The 13,802-nt window shown below is 44.3% G+C and overlaps 1 protein-coding gene across 1 annotated transcript in view; it reads right to left on the bottom strand.

The window, feature by feature from the left end:
• tax1bp1a (Tax1 (human T-cell leukemia virus type I) binding protein 1a) overlaps positions 1 to 13,802 on the bottom strand; it is a 62,403-nt gene that overhangs the window by 14,783 nt on the left and 33,818 nt on the right. The window contains exons 10-13 of the mRNA XM_070436000.1: positions 3,921 to 4,097; positions 3,047 to 3,119; positions 2,894 to 2,950; positions 2,433 to 2,509 (exon numbers count right to left, since the gene is read on the bottom strand). Of these exons, the coding sequence (XP_070292101.1) occupies positions 2,433 to 2,509; positions 2,894 to 2,950; positions 3,047 to 3,119; positions 3,921 to 4,097 (384 nt within the window). The remainder of the gene's footprint in view (positions 1 to 2,432; positions 2,510 to 2,893; positions 2,951 to 3,046; positions 3,120 to 3,920; positions 4,098 to 13,802) is intronic.

Here is a 13,802-nt window from a genome sequence, read left to right as displayed (position 1 = left end):
TAACTGTGTCTGTGTATTTACTTCTCTCCGGACCATTAGGCTAGGGTTACTAACTGTGTCTGTGTATTACCTCTCTCCGGACCATAGGGCTAGGGTTACTAACTGTGTCTGTGTATTTACCTCTTCCGGACATATAGGGCTAGGGTTACTAACTGTGTCTTGTGTTACTCTCTCGACCATAGTGCTAGGGTTACTAATTGTGTCTGTGTATTTCCTTCTCTGGAATTAGGGCTAGGGTTACTAACTGTGTCTGTGTATTTTCTCTCCGGAAATTAGGGCTAGGGTTACTAACTGTGTCTGTTACCTCTCTCGGACCATAGGGCTAGGGTCTAACTAGTGTCTGTTATTTACCTCTCTCGAACATTAGAGCTAGGGTTACAACTGTGTCTGTGTTTCTTCGGACCATTAGGCTAGGGTATACTAACTGTGTCTGTGTATTTACCTCTCCTGGACCATTGTGCTAGGGTTACTAACTGTGTCTGTGTATTACCTCTCTCCGGACACTTAGGCTAGGGTTACTAACTGTGTCTGTATTTACCTTCCTCGACCATTAGGCTAGGGTTACTAAACTGTGTCTGTGTATTTACTCTCTCCGGACATAGGGCTAGGGTTACTAACTGTGTCTGTATTTACCTCTCTCGGACCATTAGGTAGGGTTTACTAACTGTGTATTTACCTCTCTCGGACCATTAGGGCTAGGTTACTAACTGTGTCTGTGTATTTATCTCTCCGGACCATAAGGGCTAGGGTTACAATGTGTATTTAACCTCTCTCCGGACCATTAGGCTAGGGTTACTAACTGTGTCTGTGTATTTATCTCCGGACCATTGGCTAGGGTTACTAACTGTGTCTGTGTATTTACCTCTCTGACCATTAGGGCTAGGGTTACTAACTGTGTCTGTGTATTTACCTCTTCTCCCGACCATTAGGGCTAGGGTTACTAACTGTGTCTGTGTATTTACCTCTCTCCTGGACCATTAGGTGCTAGGGTTACTAACTGTGTTGTATTTACCTCTCTCCGACCATTAGGGCTAGGGTTACTAACTGTGTCTTGTATTACTCTTTCTCGGACATTAGGGCTAGGTTTACTAACTGTGTCTGTGTATTTATCCTCTTCGGACCATTAGGGCTGGGTTACTAACTGTGTCTGTACCATCTCTCTGGGACCATTAGAGGCTAGGGTTACTACTGTGTCTGTGCATTTACCTCTCTCCGGACCATTAGGAGCTAGGGTTTAACTGACTGTGTATTTACCTCTCTCCGGACCATTAGGGCTAGGGTTACTAACTGTGTCTGTATTTACTCTCCGGACCATTAGAGCTAGGGTTACATAACTGTGTCTTGTACCTCTTCCGGACCATTAGGCTAGGGTTACTAACTGTGTCTGTTATTACCTCTCCGGACCAATTAAGGGCTAGGGTTACTAACTGTGTTTTACCTCTCTCGGACCATTAGGGCTAGGGTTACTAACTGTGTCTGTGTTTTACCTCTCTCCGACCATTAGGGTAGGGTTACTAACTGTGTCAGTTCTCTCGGACCATTAGCTAGGGTTACTAACTGTGTATTTACCTCTCTCCGGGACCATTAGGCTAGGGTTACTAACTGTGTATTACCTCTCTCCGGACATTAGGCTAGGGTTACTAACTGTGTATTTACCTCTCTCCGGAACTTAGGGCTAGGGTTACTAACTGTGTCTGTGTATTACCTCTCTCTGGACACATTAGTGCTAGGGTTACTAACTTGTTGTCTTGTATTCCTCCTCCGAACCATTAGGGCTAGGGTTACTTAGTGTCTGTATTTACCTCTCTCCGGAGATAGAGGCTAGGGTTTACTAACTGTGTCTGTGTATTTACCTCTCTCCGGACCATTAGGGCTAGGGTTACTAACTGGTACTGTGTATTTACCTCTTCCGACCATTAGTGCTAGGGTTACTAACTGTTGGTATTACCTCTCTGCCGACCATTAGGCTAGGGTTATAACTGTGTATCCTTGCTTTAGACTCTCTCCGGACCATTAGGGCTAGGGTTACTAACTGTTCTGTGTATTTACCTCTCTCTGAGACTATCAAAGGAAGAGCCTACTAGTTACTGCACAGATGAGCATACACTCACTCACAGAACTCAAACACACACAACACAACGCCTAACTGACTCTGAGAGAAGTACACACTACTTCATGAGAAACACACACATTGCTTGCGCACAGACACACACACAGACACAGACACACACTGACGCAGTCCAGAGGAACATGGGGACCAGAGGAGAACAATATAGACTGAGCTACTCACAGGGCTGACATAGACACAACCTTATCAGCCTGGCAGAGAGACTGGGGTGTTTGTGTGTGTGTACAACTATTGTTCTAAATGTGACATGACCGTGTGTGTGGTGTGTGTGTGAGAATAGTGTGTGTGTAGATTGATGACTTACCCTGAATCGCTCCTCCTCATTGGCCAGTCTCTGCTTAAGCTCGTGATAGCACACTGCTCGCCCACTTCTCCTCCATCCTCGCCAGCTCCAATCCACCGAACGAGTTGTTCTTTTCTCTACTCCACTCTTCCCCTCATCCACACTCTCTCATCCATTTCAGCTCTTCCTCTCATTCCCACTTCCACTCCACTCCCATCTTCATCTCATTCCATCTCCACTCCACTCCTGTTCTCTTTCTCCTCTCCTCCACTCCTGTCCCTTCCTGTCCTCTCTCCCTTCTCCTTCTCTCCCACACTCCCATCTACTTTCCCTTCCTCTCCACTCACTTCTCTTTCCATCTCTTCCCCATTCTGCCCCTTCACTCTTTCTCAGCTCTCATGTCTCCATGCCGGAGAATGTGTGGTGTGTGCGTTGGTGTGTCGTCGTTGTGCGTAAGTGTGTGTGTGTCCTGTTTTTGTCACGCCGTTTAGGACTACCGCCTCTCACTGTCTCTCTCAGCACAGTTGCAGACAGATTGCCTGTAAACATATACACATTAGGGATTTAGTATAAAGAGATAAGAGAGTGAGTGAGTGAGTGAGTGAGTGAGTGAGTGTGTGTGTGTGTGTGTATACCTGCTGTAGGTGACTCTGGACTGGGTGTCAGTGGCTCCTTTGTCGTCTCAGTGGCAGCGTTTCTCTTTGACTCCTACAAACATGAGAAAACAAGTTGAATCAATCTGTGGACATCAGACTCAACTAGGCTGCACCCTATTCCTCACCATTTGGTCAGCTGCATGATTAGCTTCTGTGTTCATACGTGTTCAAAATTGAGAGTTCCGGCAAAACCGTAGTCTCCACCAAAAAGGCCCATCTGGACTACCGCGACTCTCTGTGTTCAACCTTCCCATGTCACCCCGCTCCTCCTCACACTCCACTGGCTTCCGGTTGAAGCTCGCATCCACTACAAGACTATGGTGTTCACCTACAGAGCAGCAAGAGGAACTGCCCCTCCCTACCTTCAGGCTCTGCTCAAACCCTACACCCCAACCCGAGCACTCCATTCTGTCACCTCTGGTCTCTTGGTCTCCGCCCAGTCCAAGCTCTTCTATGTCCTGGCACCCCAATGGTGGAATCAGCTTCCCCCTGAAGCTAGGACAGCAGATCCCTGCCCATCTTCTGAAAACATCTGAAACCCTCCCACTTCAAAGAGTACATTAAATAATCCCACAGCACCACCTCGAGAAAATAAAAGCCTTTTGTGAACGAACACTCCCACTTGACTTTATCCCCTTACTAGCTCTGACTTTATTGTGGGAAAATGTACGTACTATGACTGTGATATGTGGTTGTTCCATCTAGTTATCTGAATATAAATGCACTAACTGTAAGTCGCTCTGGATAAGAGCATCTGCTAAATTACTCAAATGTAAAAAAGAATCAAATGTACCACAAGATGGCGCTGTGACGATGTGGTGTAGTACAGTATTGCAGACAGACAGACACTCACCCCCTGGGCCTCGCTGATCTTAGCCACCTGTCTGCGGAGCCGCTGACACTCCCTGTACTTCTCCTTGTAGTGCTCAGCGGCCATGTGGAGACGCAGCTTCAGCTCCTCCACTTCTCTCTGTAGCTCAGCCTCCGCCTCAGACACCACACACCCCCCCTCACTGGAGGTCCCCACACCCTGGGGGAGGGAGAGTTAGGGGGGAGGGGGGAGCAGACAGAGGGATGTGGGGGAGGGCGAGTTAGGGGAGAGGGTGGAGCAGACAGAGGGAGGTGGGGGAGGGAGAGTTAGGGGTTAGAAGGGGGAGGAGAGTATTTTATTGCAACTTAGGATTTTTGGGGAGGGAATTGGGTAGAGGAGGGAGGTGGAGGCAGACAGAGGGATGTGGGGGGGGGAGTTAGGGGAGAGGGTGGAGCAGACAGAGGGAGGTGGGGGAGGGAGAGTTAGGGGTGAGAGGGGAGGGTGGAGCAGACAGAGGGATGTGGGGAGGGAGGTTAGGGGTAGAGAGGGAGGGTGGAGCAGACAGATGGAGGTGGGGGAGGGAGAGTTAGGGGGTGAGGGGGAGGTTGGAGCAGACAGAGGGAGGTGGGGGGGGGAGTTAGGGGGTAGAGGGGGAGGGGGAGCAGACAGAGGGATGTGGGGAGGGAGAGTTAGGGGGTAGAGAGGGAGGGGATTGGGGGAGTAAGTTCAGCCAAAAAGAGATAATTCAGTGTTGATATTCAGTTACTAAACTTTTTCCAGCACATAGCAGTTCTAAATGAATCTTCTATTTCTATTTTACAAAACTGAGAAAGATAAATCCTGAGAGGAATCTCCAAAGTTCAAGCCTGAAGTACTTCCTGGTTCAACTGTATGAATGTGTCTGTGGATATCTATGGTCAGAAATGACCGAATACAAACAGTGTAGTTATTCCTCCGTAAGGCAATCAAACACAAAGTGTCAGTATAGAGACAAAGTAGAGTCGCAATTCAACGGCTCAGACACGAGACGTATGTGGCAGGGTCTACAGACAATCACGGATTACAAAAAGAAAACCAGCCCCGTTGCGGACGTCGACGTCTTGCTCCCAGACAAATTAAACAACTTCTTTACGCGCTTTGAGTGTGTACAGTGCACCGACGCAGCGCACTACAAGGACTGTGGGCTCTCTTCTCCGTGGCCGATGTGAGTAAGACATTTAAGCATGTTAACCCTCACAGCTGCCAGCCCAGACGGCATCCTAGCCACGTCCTCAGAGCCATGCGCAGACCACCTGGCTGGTGTGTTTCAGACATATTCAAACCTCTCCTATCCAGTCGGCTGTCCCACATGCTTCAAGATGGCCAATTGTTCCTGTCCTAAGAAAGCAAAGATAATTGAACTAAATGATCTCGCCCTGTAGCACTCACTTCTGTCATCATTAAGTGTTTTTGAGAGACTATTCAAGGATCATATCACCTCGATCTACCTGACATCAAGACCCACTTCAATTTGTTACCCCCAATAGGTCCACAGACGATGTAATCGCATCACACTGACACTGCCTAACCCATCTGGACAAGAGGAATACTATGTAAGAATGCTGTTCATTGACTACAGCTAGCATTCCACACCATAGTAACTTCCAAGCTCATCATTAAGCTTGAGACCTGGGTCTCGACCGCCTGTGCAACTGGGTCCTGGACTCCTGACGGGCCGCCCCCCCCAGGGGTGGTGAAGGAGGAAACAACTCTCCACTCCGTTACCCTCAACACAGTGGCCACAAGGGTGTGTTCTAGCCTCCTGTACTCCCTGTTCACCCATGACTGCGTGCCATGCACGCCTCCAACTCAATCATCAAGTTTCAGACGAACTACAGTGGTAGGCTTGATTACAACGACGAGACAGCCTACAGGGAGGAGGTGAGGGCTCAGAGTGTGGTGTCAGGAAAATAACCTCTTACTCAATGTCAGCAAAACAAAATAGATGATGTGGACTTCAGGAAACAGAAAGGGAGCGCCACCTATCCACATTGATGGGACAGCAGTGGAGAAAGTTCCTCTGTGTTCATATCATCGACAAACTGAAACGGTCCACGCACACAGACAGTGTGGTGAAGAAGGCGCAACAGTGCTTTCAACCGAGGAGGCTGAAAAACCCTCACTAACTTTTACAGTTGCACAATTGAGAGCATCCTGTCGGGCTGTATACCGCCTGGTACGGCAACTGCACGCCCACAACTGCAAGGCTCTCTAGAGGGGTGTGCGGTCTGCACCACGCATCACCGGGGCAAACTACCTGCCCTCCAGGACCTACAACAACCCGATGTCACAGGAAGCCAAAAAGATCATCAAGGACATCAACCACCCGAGCCACTGCCTGTTCACCCGCTATCATCCAGAAGGCGAGGTCAGTACAGGTGCATCAAGCTGGGACCAGAGAGACTGAAGAACAGCTTCCATCTCATGCATCAGACTGTTAAACAGCCATCACTAACACAGTGAGGCACGCCTACATACAGCTTGATTATCATTTGCACTTAAAAATGGAACACTAGTCACTTATAATCCACATTAAGAATGTTTAAAAGAGGGGGACAAATGGCGCGTAGAGAGAACACCGTTTTCAGCGAGCTCCCTGTGGGGCATTCGTAAATTATATTTACAAATCTCCTAGCTTGAGAAAAGTGGTAGAATTGGCTAAATAAGTTATCCTACATGAGTCTTGACGGCTACTTCTCTCAAAAATTCCGACAACATGCCCAGCAGAGCTACTAAGAATTGCGACGCAAAAACCACATCCTTAGTTAGCAGAGAGCTAGCGAAAGCAACACATTGCGGATTCCAGGCACAATGACCTGGTGATTCAAAAGATGACGAATAACAGACTTAAGTGATCGTGTTAAAGATAAGAACTGTCTAGGAAGCAATAGCAGGCCATTCAGCTGAATCAGAGGGTTGTCAGCGTGTTGATGAGGCGAAAGGAAATTGCTACAGTGAAACTTCAACTACATCTAGTGGACACTAAGATAAAAGCGCAACTGAGAAACAGTGCCAAAGAAATGCGGCGGAGCCAAGCATTGACGACTTGGATAATCGAGGACGCAGATGCAAATCGGTGTTGGGGACTCCGGAAATTCTGAAGGAACAGGTTCATACATTTTTTTGAGGAATGGATCCTTGACTACCTACAAATGGACACTAAGGCTGGTCGTGTGAACCTGGACAGAGCCCATCGCTCTCAAGCACCGATACCCGGTCCCAACCAGCGCCCACGGCCGGTGGTTATAAAGTTCCACAACTTCACCGACAAGCAGCGCGTCATGGATGCGGCTAGAAACATCGGCTCTGACGGTAGTCAACGTAAAGGTCCAAAGGTCTCATTCTTCAATGATTATTCAACAGCGGATGTACGAAGACGCAAAGGGTTTGATGAGGCGAAGGCTCGACTCAAGATAATGAAGATGGACTACACACTGCTGTACCCAGCCACATTGAAGATTATGGTCAACGGATCGCCTAAAAAAACTCTACACACCTGAAGAGGCTGCTGCGTTTATTGACTCTCTCGGGTAAATAACTTTAAGCTGCACCTCCGCGGCATTGGATAACTTTTTTATTTTATTTGAATCTGATCATGAAACAGTGGTGTGAGTTCTCACATGCTCTGGTTCAGTAATATTCGTATCTTTATTATTTTTCTTGCTAAAGTAACTGCCGCTATAGCTCAGGCTGAGATATGTGTGAATCTATATTGGTGCCCAGGCTTGGTTTTAGGTGGAAGATCCTCAATCTTCTATTAATTTTCATTTCCATATATATAAAGGATGAGGCTATTGAGTGGCAATGCAGATTTAAGAGTCTACATTGGAAAGTTGAAATCCCCTGCATGTTAGCTAGTGRAAAAAAMMMATTTTTGGATCTTTACATGTTTCATTTTTGGGTTTAGTATAGTTCGAGTTCAGGGTTTATATCGTTTGTTTATGCTCGGTGAGATAGAAGAGAGTTCAACACATGGAAAAATGTACCACCCCACTTTTACAGTAGGATTCAGTCTGGATATTGAATGGTCAAAGTGCAATGCAATGGTAACAGACTGCGTGTATGTACATGGAACATTAGAGGGAGCCATAACCCCATTAAAAGAAAGAAGGTACTGTCTTTTAAAAAATATATATATATTGATATTGCCCTGTTRCAAGAAACTCATTTGGATGATAAGGAGCATCTGAAATTACAACATGGGGGGTTTGGTCAAGTGTTTTTCTCATCATTTACATCCAGAAGTAGAGGTGTAGAGGTGTAGCAATTCTTGTGAAAAAGAACTTACCACTTAAGGTCTTGAATTGTGTGAAAGATAAATTTGGTCGCTTTGTTATAATTAATGGTACTTTACAAGGGCAGAACATTTCCATAATGAATATTTACTTCCCCCCCTGCCCACCCCCCTGATTTCCTCACTAAGGTATTTCTAGACTTTTCAGAATTAAACTCAGACACTGCAGTGGTTGGAGGAGATTTTAATTGTTTGTTGAACCCCCTTATTGATAAGTTTCCCAGCGGTATAGCTCCACTCGCTCCTCGAGCTAAGTCACTTAAAGCTATTTGTGATGATCTGGGGTATGCTGATGTTTGGAGAACTTTTCACCCCTCCAACAGAGAGAGTTCACTTTTTTCTCTGCACCTCATGGATGTCAGACTAGAATAGATTACTTTTTTATGCCCAGGACGTCTTTGCAGTCTGTTTTATCCGCTAGGATAGGAAGCATAGTCATATCTGATCATGCAGAGGTGATCCTGGACATAAAACTCAATGGGGTTTTTCATTCAATCTGTCAAGACATTGGAGGTTGAATACAACCATCCTTAAAGACCATACATTCACATCATATTTTATTACAGAGTTTAAAGCATTTTTCTCTATTAACTCTCAATCAACAGATAACCCCTCGCTCCTTTGGGAAACCTGTAAAGCGTACGCCAGGGGTCTGATTATGTCATACACAGGCACTACCAGAGGCGGAAAAAGCGTGAAAACAAAAACGTTAGAGGGTGACATAGGAACTAACGAGAAGGACTATAGTAAAATCCCACTCCTACCTATTAAGGACAATATCTAGTCTCTTAGATCACCGTTGAGCCTCTGTTCCTAACACAAGGATCTCGCATGAGGAGAGAAAATGAGATTTTGTCAGAGCAAAAAGCTATATGAAACATTGGCGATAAGCTCAGGAAGAGGTCACTTGTGCGTAGCTCTAGCTAAAAGAGAGCTAGACTCACAGTCAATTGCTCTTAATTACTGATTCTGATGGCAATGGATTTCTTAGTGAACGAATAAAATGTTGGAAGAATGATCAAAAATTTAAGAACATTTTTACCTTGTCAAACTTTGTATGCTCAGCAACTGGCCAAATTGATGCACCCAAATTAATGGACGAGCGTAACCTTCTATTGTCTAAGATTGAGCTCGCCTTATCCCGAGAAGAACCAGAGGTTCGTGCCTTAATGACCGCCTAATAACAGAGGAAAAAGAAGACGCCGCAAATTAAGAATCCTGCAAAAAATGGTAAGAGAGCTCCGAGGACCAAGCGGGGTTGTGTGAGTGAGTTCTACTAGTAGAAGAGCTTCTGACATGGCCTGAAGTCTTGAGCCATTGCGGTTGATATGTTATAAACCATGCATTTCAAATGAACCAGCTCCCTCACAACGTATGAGTGTAAAGCCAACTTAATCACTATTATCCTCAAGAAAGCGGAAAATGTCTCGAAGTTTGTCATCCTGTGAACCAGCACAAATATTCACCTTTCGTGAAATGTGGATGGAAACATTGGCTTTCATAAATTCTAGCCACAAGATAAGAGGACTGCACTACCAACTTAATGTGAAAGGAGGACCAAATCTTGTGCCTTCTGTTAAGATGCAAGTAAAGTGCTATCAACAATGTCAGAAAGCGGCTTCTAATGTAATTCAAGCCTACCAAAAAAGTGCTATGGATGGTCTTGTGCTCTCCCTAGATTGCTGAGAAGGCATTGATCGTGTGGAGTGGTCTTACCTATTCTTTGCTCTAAATACAATGTACAATTTGTTAGGGACATGGGTCGTTTCCAACTTACTTGGCCATCCACGTTTTAAGGCTCGGAAATTCGGCCGCGGGTAACTTATATCTTGTGGCTCGCGCTGAGAACACAACTACCAATATTATACTAGAGAACTGGGGCGCACGGTATTAGATTAACCCAGCGCAACTTCCACCGCTACGACTACTACGAAATCCAATAGATGCTCTGTGTTGTTTAGCGCTGCGCCATAATTCCAGGACAGAACCCAGAAACGCCCATCTCACTGTGACTAGTAGTCATAGCAACTAATAGACGCTACACTGTCCAGCGCGCTATCACTTCCCAAACAAACAAAAAGATGCAAGAAAAGACAAGGCAGAAAACAGGGAGCTTTTACTGGAACAAGTGTGGAGGTCAGAATATTCTTTTTACATATGTAAAAACAAACCTGTTTGTCTTGTTTGTGGTCTCAACGTGTGGCTGTGAAGTAAGGATGACAAACACCTTCAGACGAACACTATGAAACGAAACACCATGACAAATACAAGATGAAGAGTACATGACTCAAAGGAGCGCAAGAAAGTTAGAGGAGGATGAAAAGTTGGTTTCACAACAAGTAAAAATGATGTTCAAAAAAAGCCACATCACAAAGTGCTGGCTGGGCAACATCAGATTAGATCAGTGTGCACATAATTTAACTGTTTTCTTAGTGTCAACACGATTTTGTCTTGAAACACTTACAGGCATGGAGCTGTGAATGTCATTTGATTTGATTATCATTATCATTTTATTTCATTGTAAATTTTATTGTAGCTCATGTGAGAAAAAGTTGGTTTGGATTAAGATCAAGAAAGGCATGCAAATATTGAAACACGAGGCCATACGATTTTGATTTACATTCTACATTTACTTAATAGAAGGTATGACATGCCCATCTCGAGGTGTGTTTTTTCATTATGAAATTCGATTGCATAGTCTCCAACTATTAAATTATTTATATAGATAATAGAAGTATAAGCGATGCTTGTTCATATTCAATGTTACAAGCAAAACACTTGTTTGGGTCCGTATTAAAAGGTTAATTGTTCAATGTTGGCCCGCGACTTTGTTCAGGTTTTACATTTTGGCCCACTGGGTATTTGAGTTTGACACCCTGGTCTAGGGGACAACTTATAAAATGGTGAAAGTTTTTATATGATGATCCTCAGGCTGCTGTCCTAACTAATGGGCTAAGGTCAAATAGCTTCTCTATAAACAGAGGTACCAGACAGGGCTGTCCTTTGTCCCCTCTCCTATTTGCACTCGTTATGGAACCACTGGCGAGGCCATCAGGGTAACGCCTGCTATACAGGGGCTGCTCATTGGTGATGTTTACCATAAATAAGCTTGTATGCTGATGATGTCCTGATATTACTCTCTAGTCCCGAGACTTCAACTAATCTCTTATTAATATTATTGAATTATTCAGCAAATTCTCAGGCTACAAGATTAACTTAACTAAATCAGAGGCCCACTTGATAACCTTCACTCTGTACCTAATACTTCTCCCCCCTTCCCTTTTAAATGGTCTCCTTCAGTTTTACGTATCTGGGTAATTTGTAACTCCTAAATTCCAGCAAATGTACAAAGCCAATTTTGTCCCTTGTTTGATACAATAAGACAGGATCTGGAGCGCTGGAACTCACTCCCGATTTCTTGGTTGGGTAGATATCCCTCTTGAAAAATGAACATTTTACCTAGACTACTTTACCCAATCCAAATGATCCCAGTATTACTCTCCAATAAGGTAATAAAGGTGTAAATGGATGGCTAAGTTCCTTTATATGGAGTAACGCAAGCCAAGACTTAAGGTGGCAGTATTGCAGCAGCCAAGTTCTATGGGCTTGGATCTGCCCAATCATCAGGTTCTATCAGTGGTGTCCCACCTATGTTATATTTCTGACTGGATAACAAACGACGACTTCCTCTGGGTTAGACATTGAGACTTCTCTTTCAAAATACCCCTTACAGGATCTATTTTTCAGAAGTTTTAAGTCTGTAGAAGATCACTGCAATAATCCTATTACACTTAACACACTCAAAGTATGGAGGTCAGTTCAACGCTTCCTGGGAAGGTCCAAACTAACCTCTGCTCTTACCCCAATTCTTAACAACCCAGATTTTGGTCCAGGATTGCTGGATGCTGGCTTTAACTTTTGGCTTAATAAGGGCATACGCAGACTAAAGGACTTATTTGCTGATAAGATTTTATTGTCATTTGAGCAGATGGTCGAGAAATATCGACTCCCAAAGCAGGACTTTTTCCGCTTCCTACAAGTAAGACATTATATTTTGAAGAGCACCACCTTAATTGGCAACCCTGATATGTCTGTCATTGAAATAATGCTTTTTTTCCCACAAAGGAAAATGTCTGTAAGTCTGTTTAATGATGCTTTAAGGTCATTTTCTGCTGTTGACACACAGAGGGTGAAACAAGTGTGGGAGAAAGAATTGTCTGTTACTATTGACGAAGAGATGTGGGAGGACATTTGGAGATATGCAAAAACAATATCTATATGTAATCGTACTAGAGCAATCCAATTAAGAATAATACACAGATTGCATATATCCCCAAATCGCAGACATGCTTTTAGCCCCTCTTCCTCTTCTCCTCAGTGTCTTAAATGCAAAACTGATACAGGCACCCTAACACATTRTTTATGGTCATGTACCAAGATACAAAGATACTGGTCTGGGGTTCTGCAAGAAATTGAAAAGATCCTAGGGGTTGATCTAGAATTGGACCCAGTTTCTTTACTGTTTGGGTCTCCCTAGTAGGCATGTTACTTCTGTGGGTAAGAGGAGGCTTTACAACATCCTTACCTTTGCAGCGAGGAAAAACATCCTTTTACAGTGGATTAGTGATAAGGTTCCTTCTATTAAAGATTGGCATAAGATACTWTTTGAATGGGTGCCTCTGGAATATCTGACATGTACATTGCATTCTAAAACAGATCAGTTCTACAAAGTATGGGAACCTTATCTAAATTACCTAGAACCTGAGGTATCAGCTATTATGCTGCAAGGATTCTCTTAGAATGGTGGTGATCTATGTAATTCAGAATTACACTGTACGTTCCATGTGTGGAACCTAATTTCTTAGTTTAAATTGAGCTTTTTTGTTTAATTTCTGTTTGTAAGTTTGTTTAAAATGTATGTATTGAGAGACGCAATGATGGGGRTGGGGTGAGAGAAGCGCCGAGCGGGGAGAGGAAAAAGGTGTACGTATGTATGGGTGGGTATGTGTGTGTATGTATGTATGTGTGTATGTATGCGTATGTATGTATGTATGTGTATGTATGTGTATGTAGGATATATATACACTGCTCAAAAAAATAAAGGGAACACTTAAACAACACAATGTAACTCCAAGTCAATCACACTTCTGTGAAATCAAACTGTCCACTTAGGAAGCAACACTGATTGACAATAAATGTCACATGCTGTTGTGCAAATGGAATAGACAAAAGGTGGAAATTATAGGCAATTAGCAAGACACCCCCAATAAAGGAATGGTNCAAACTGTCCACTTAGGAAGCAACACTGATTGACAATAAATGTCACATGCTGTTGTGCAAATGGAATAGACAAAAGGTGGAAATTATAGGCAATTAGCAAGACACCCCCAATAAAGGAATGGTTCTGCAGGTGGTGACCACAGACCACTTCTCAGTTCCTATGCTTCCTGGCTGATGTTTTGGTCACTTTTGAATGCTGGCGGTGCTTTCACTCTAGTGGTAGCATGAGACGGAGTCTACAACCTACAACCCACAGCGTCACACCGTTGCTAAGCTAATAATCACCCAATCCCTTCATAAAAGTCAGGGTG

This window comes from Salvelinus sp. IW2-2015, linkage group LG30 (genome assembly GCF_002910315.2).
Source record: "Salvelinus sp. IW2-2015 linkage group LG30, ASM291031v2, whole genome shotgun sequence".
Lineage (NCBI taxonomy): Eukaryota > Metazoa > Chordata > Actinopteri > Salmoniformes > Salmonidae > Salvelinus > Salvelinus sp. IW2-2015.
The sequence above is the reverse complement of the archived record's forward strand: the minus strand, read 5'-3'. Positions and strand labels throughout refer to the sequence as shown.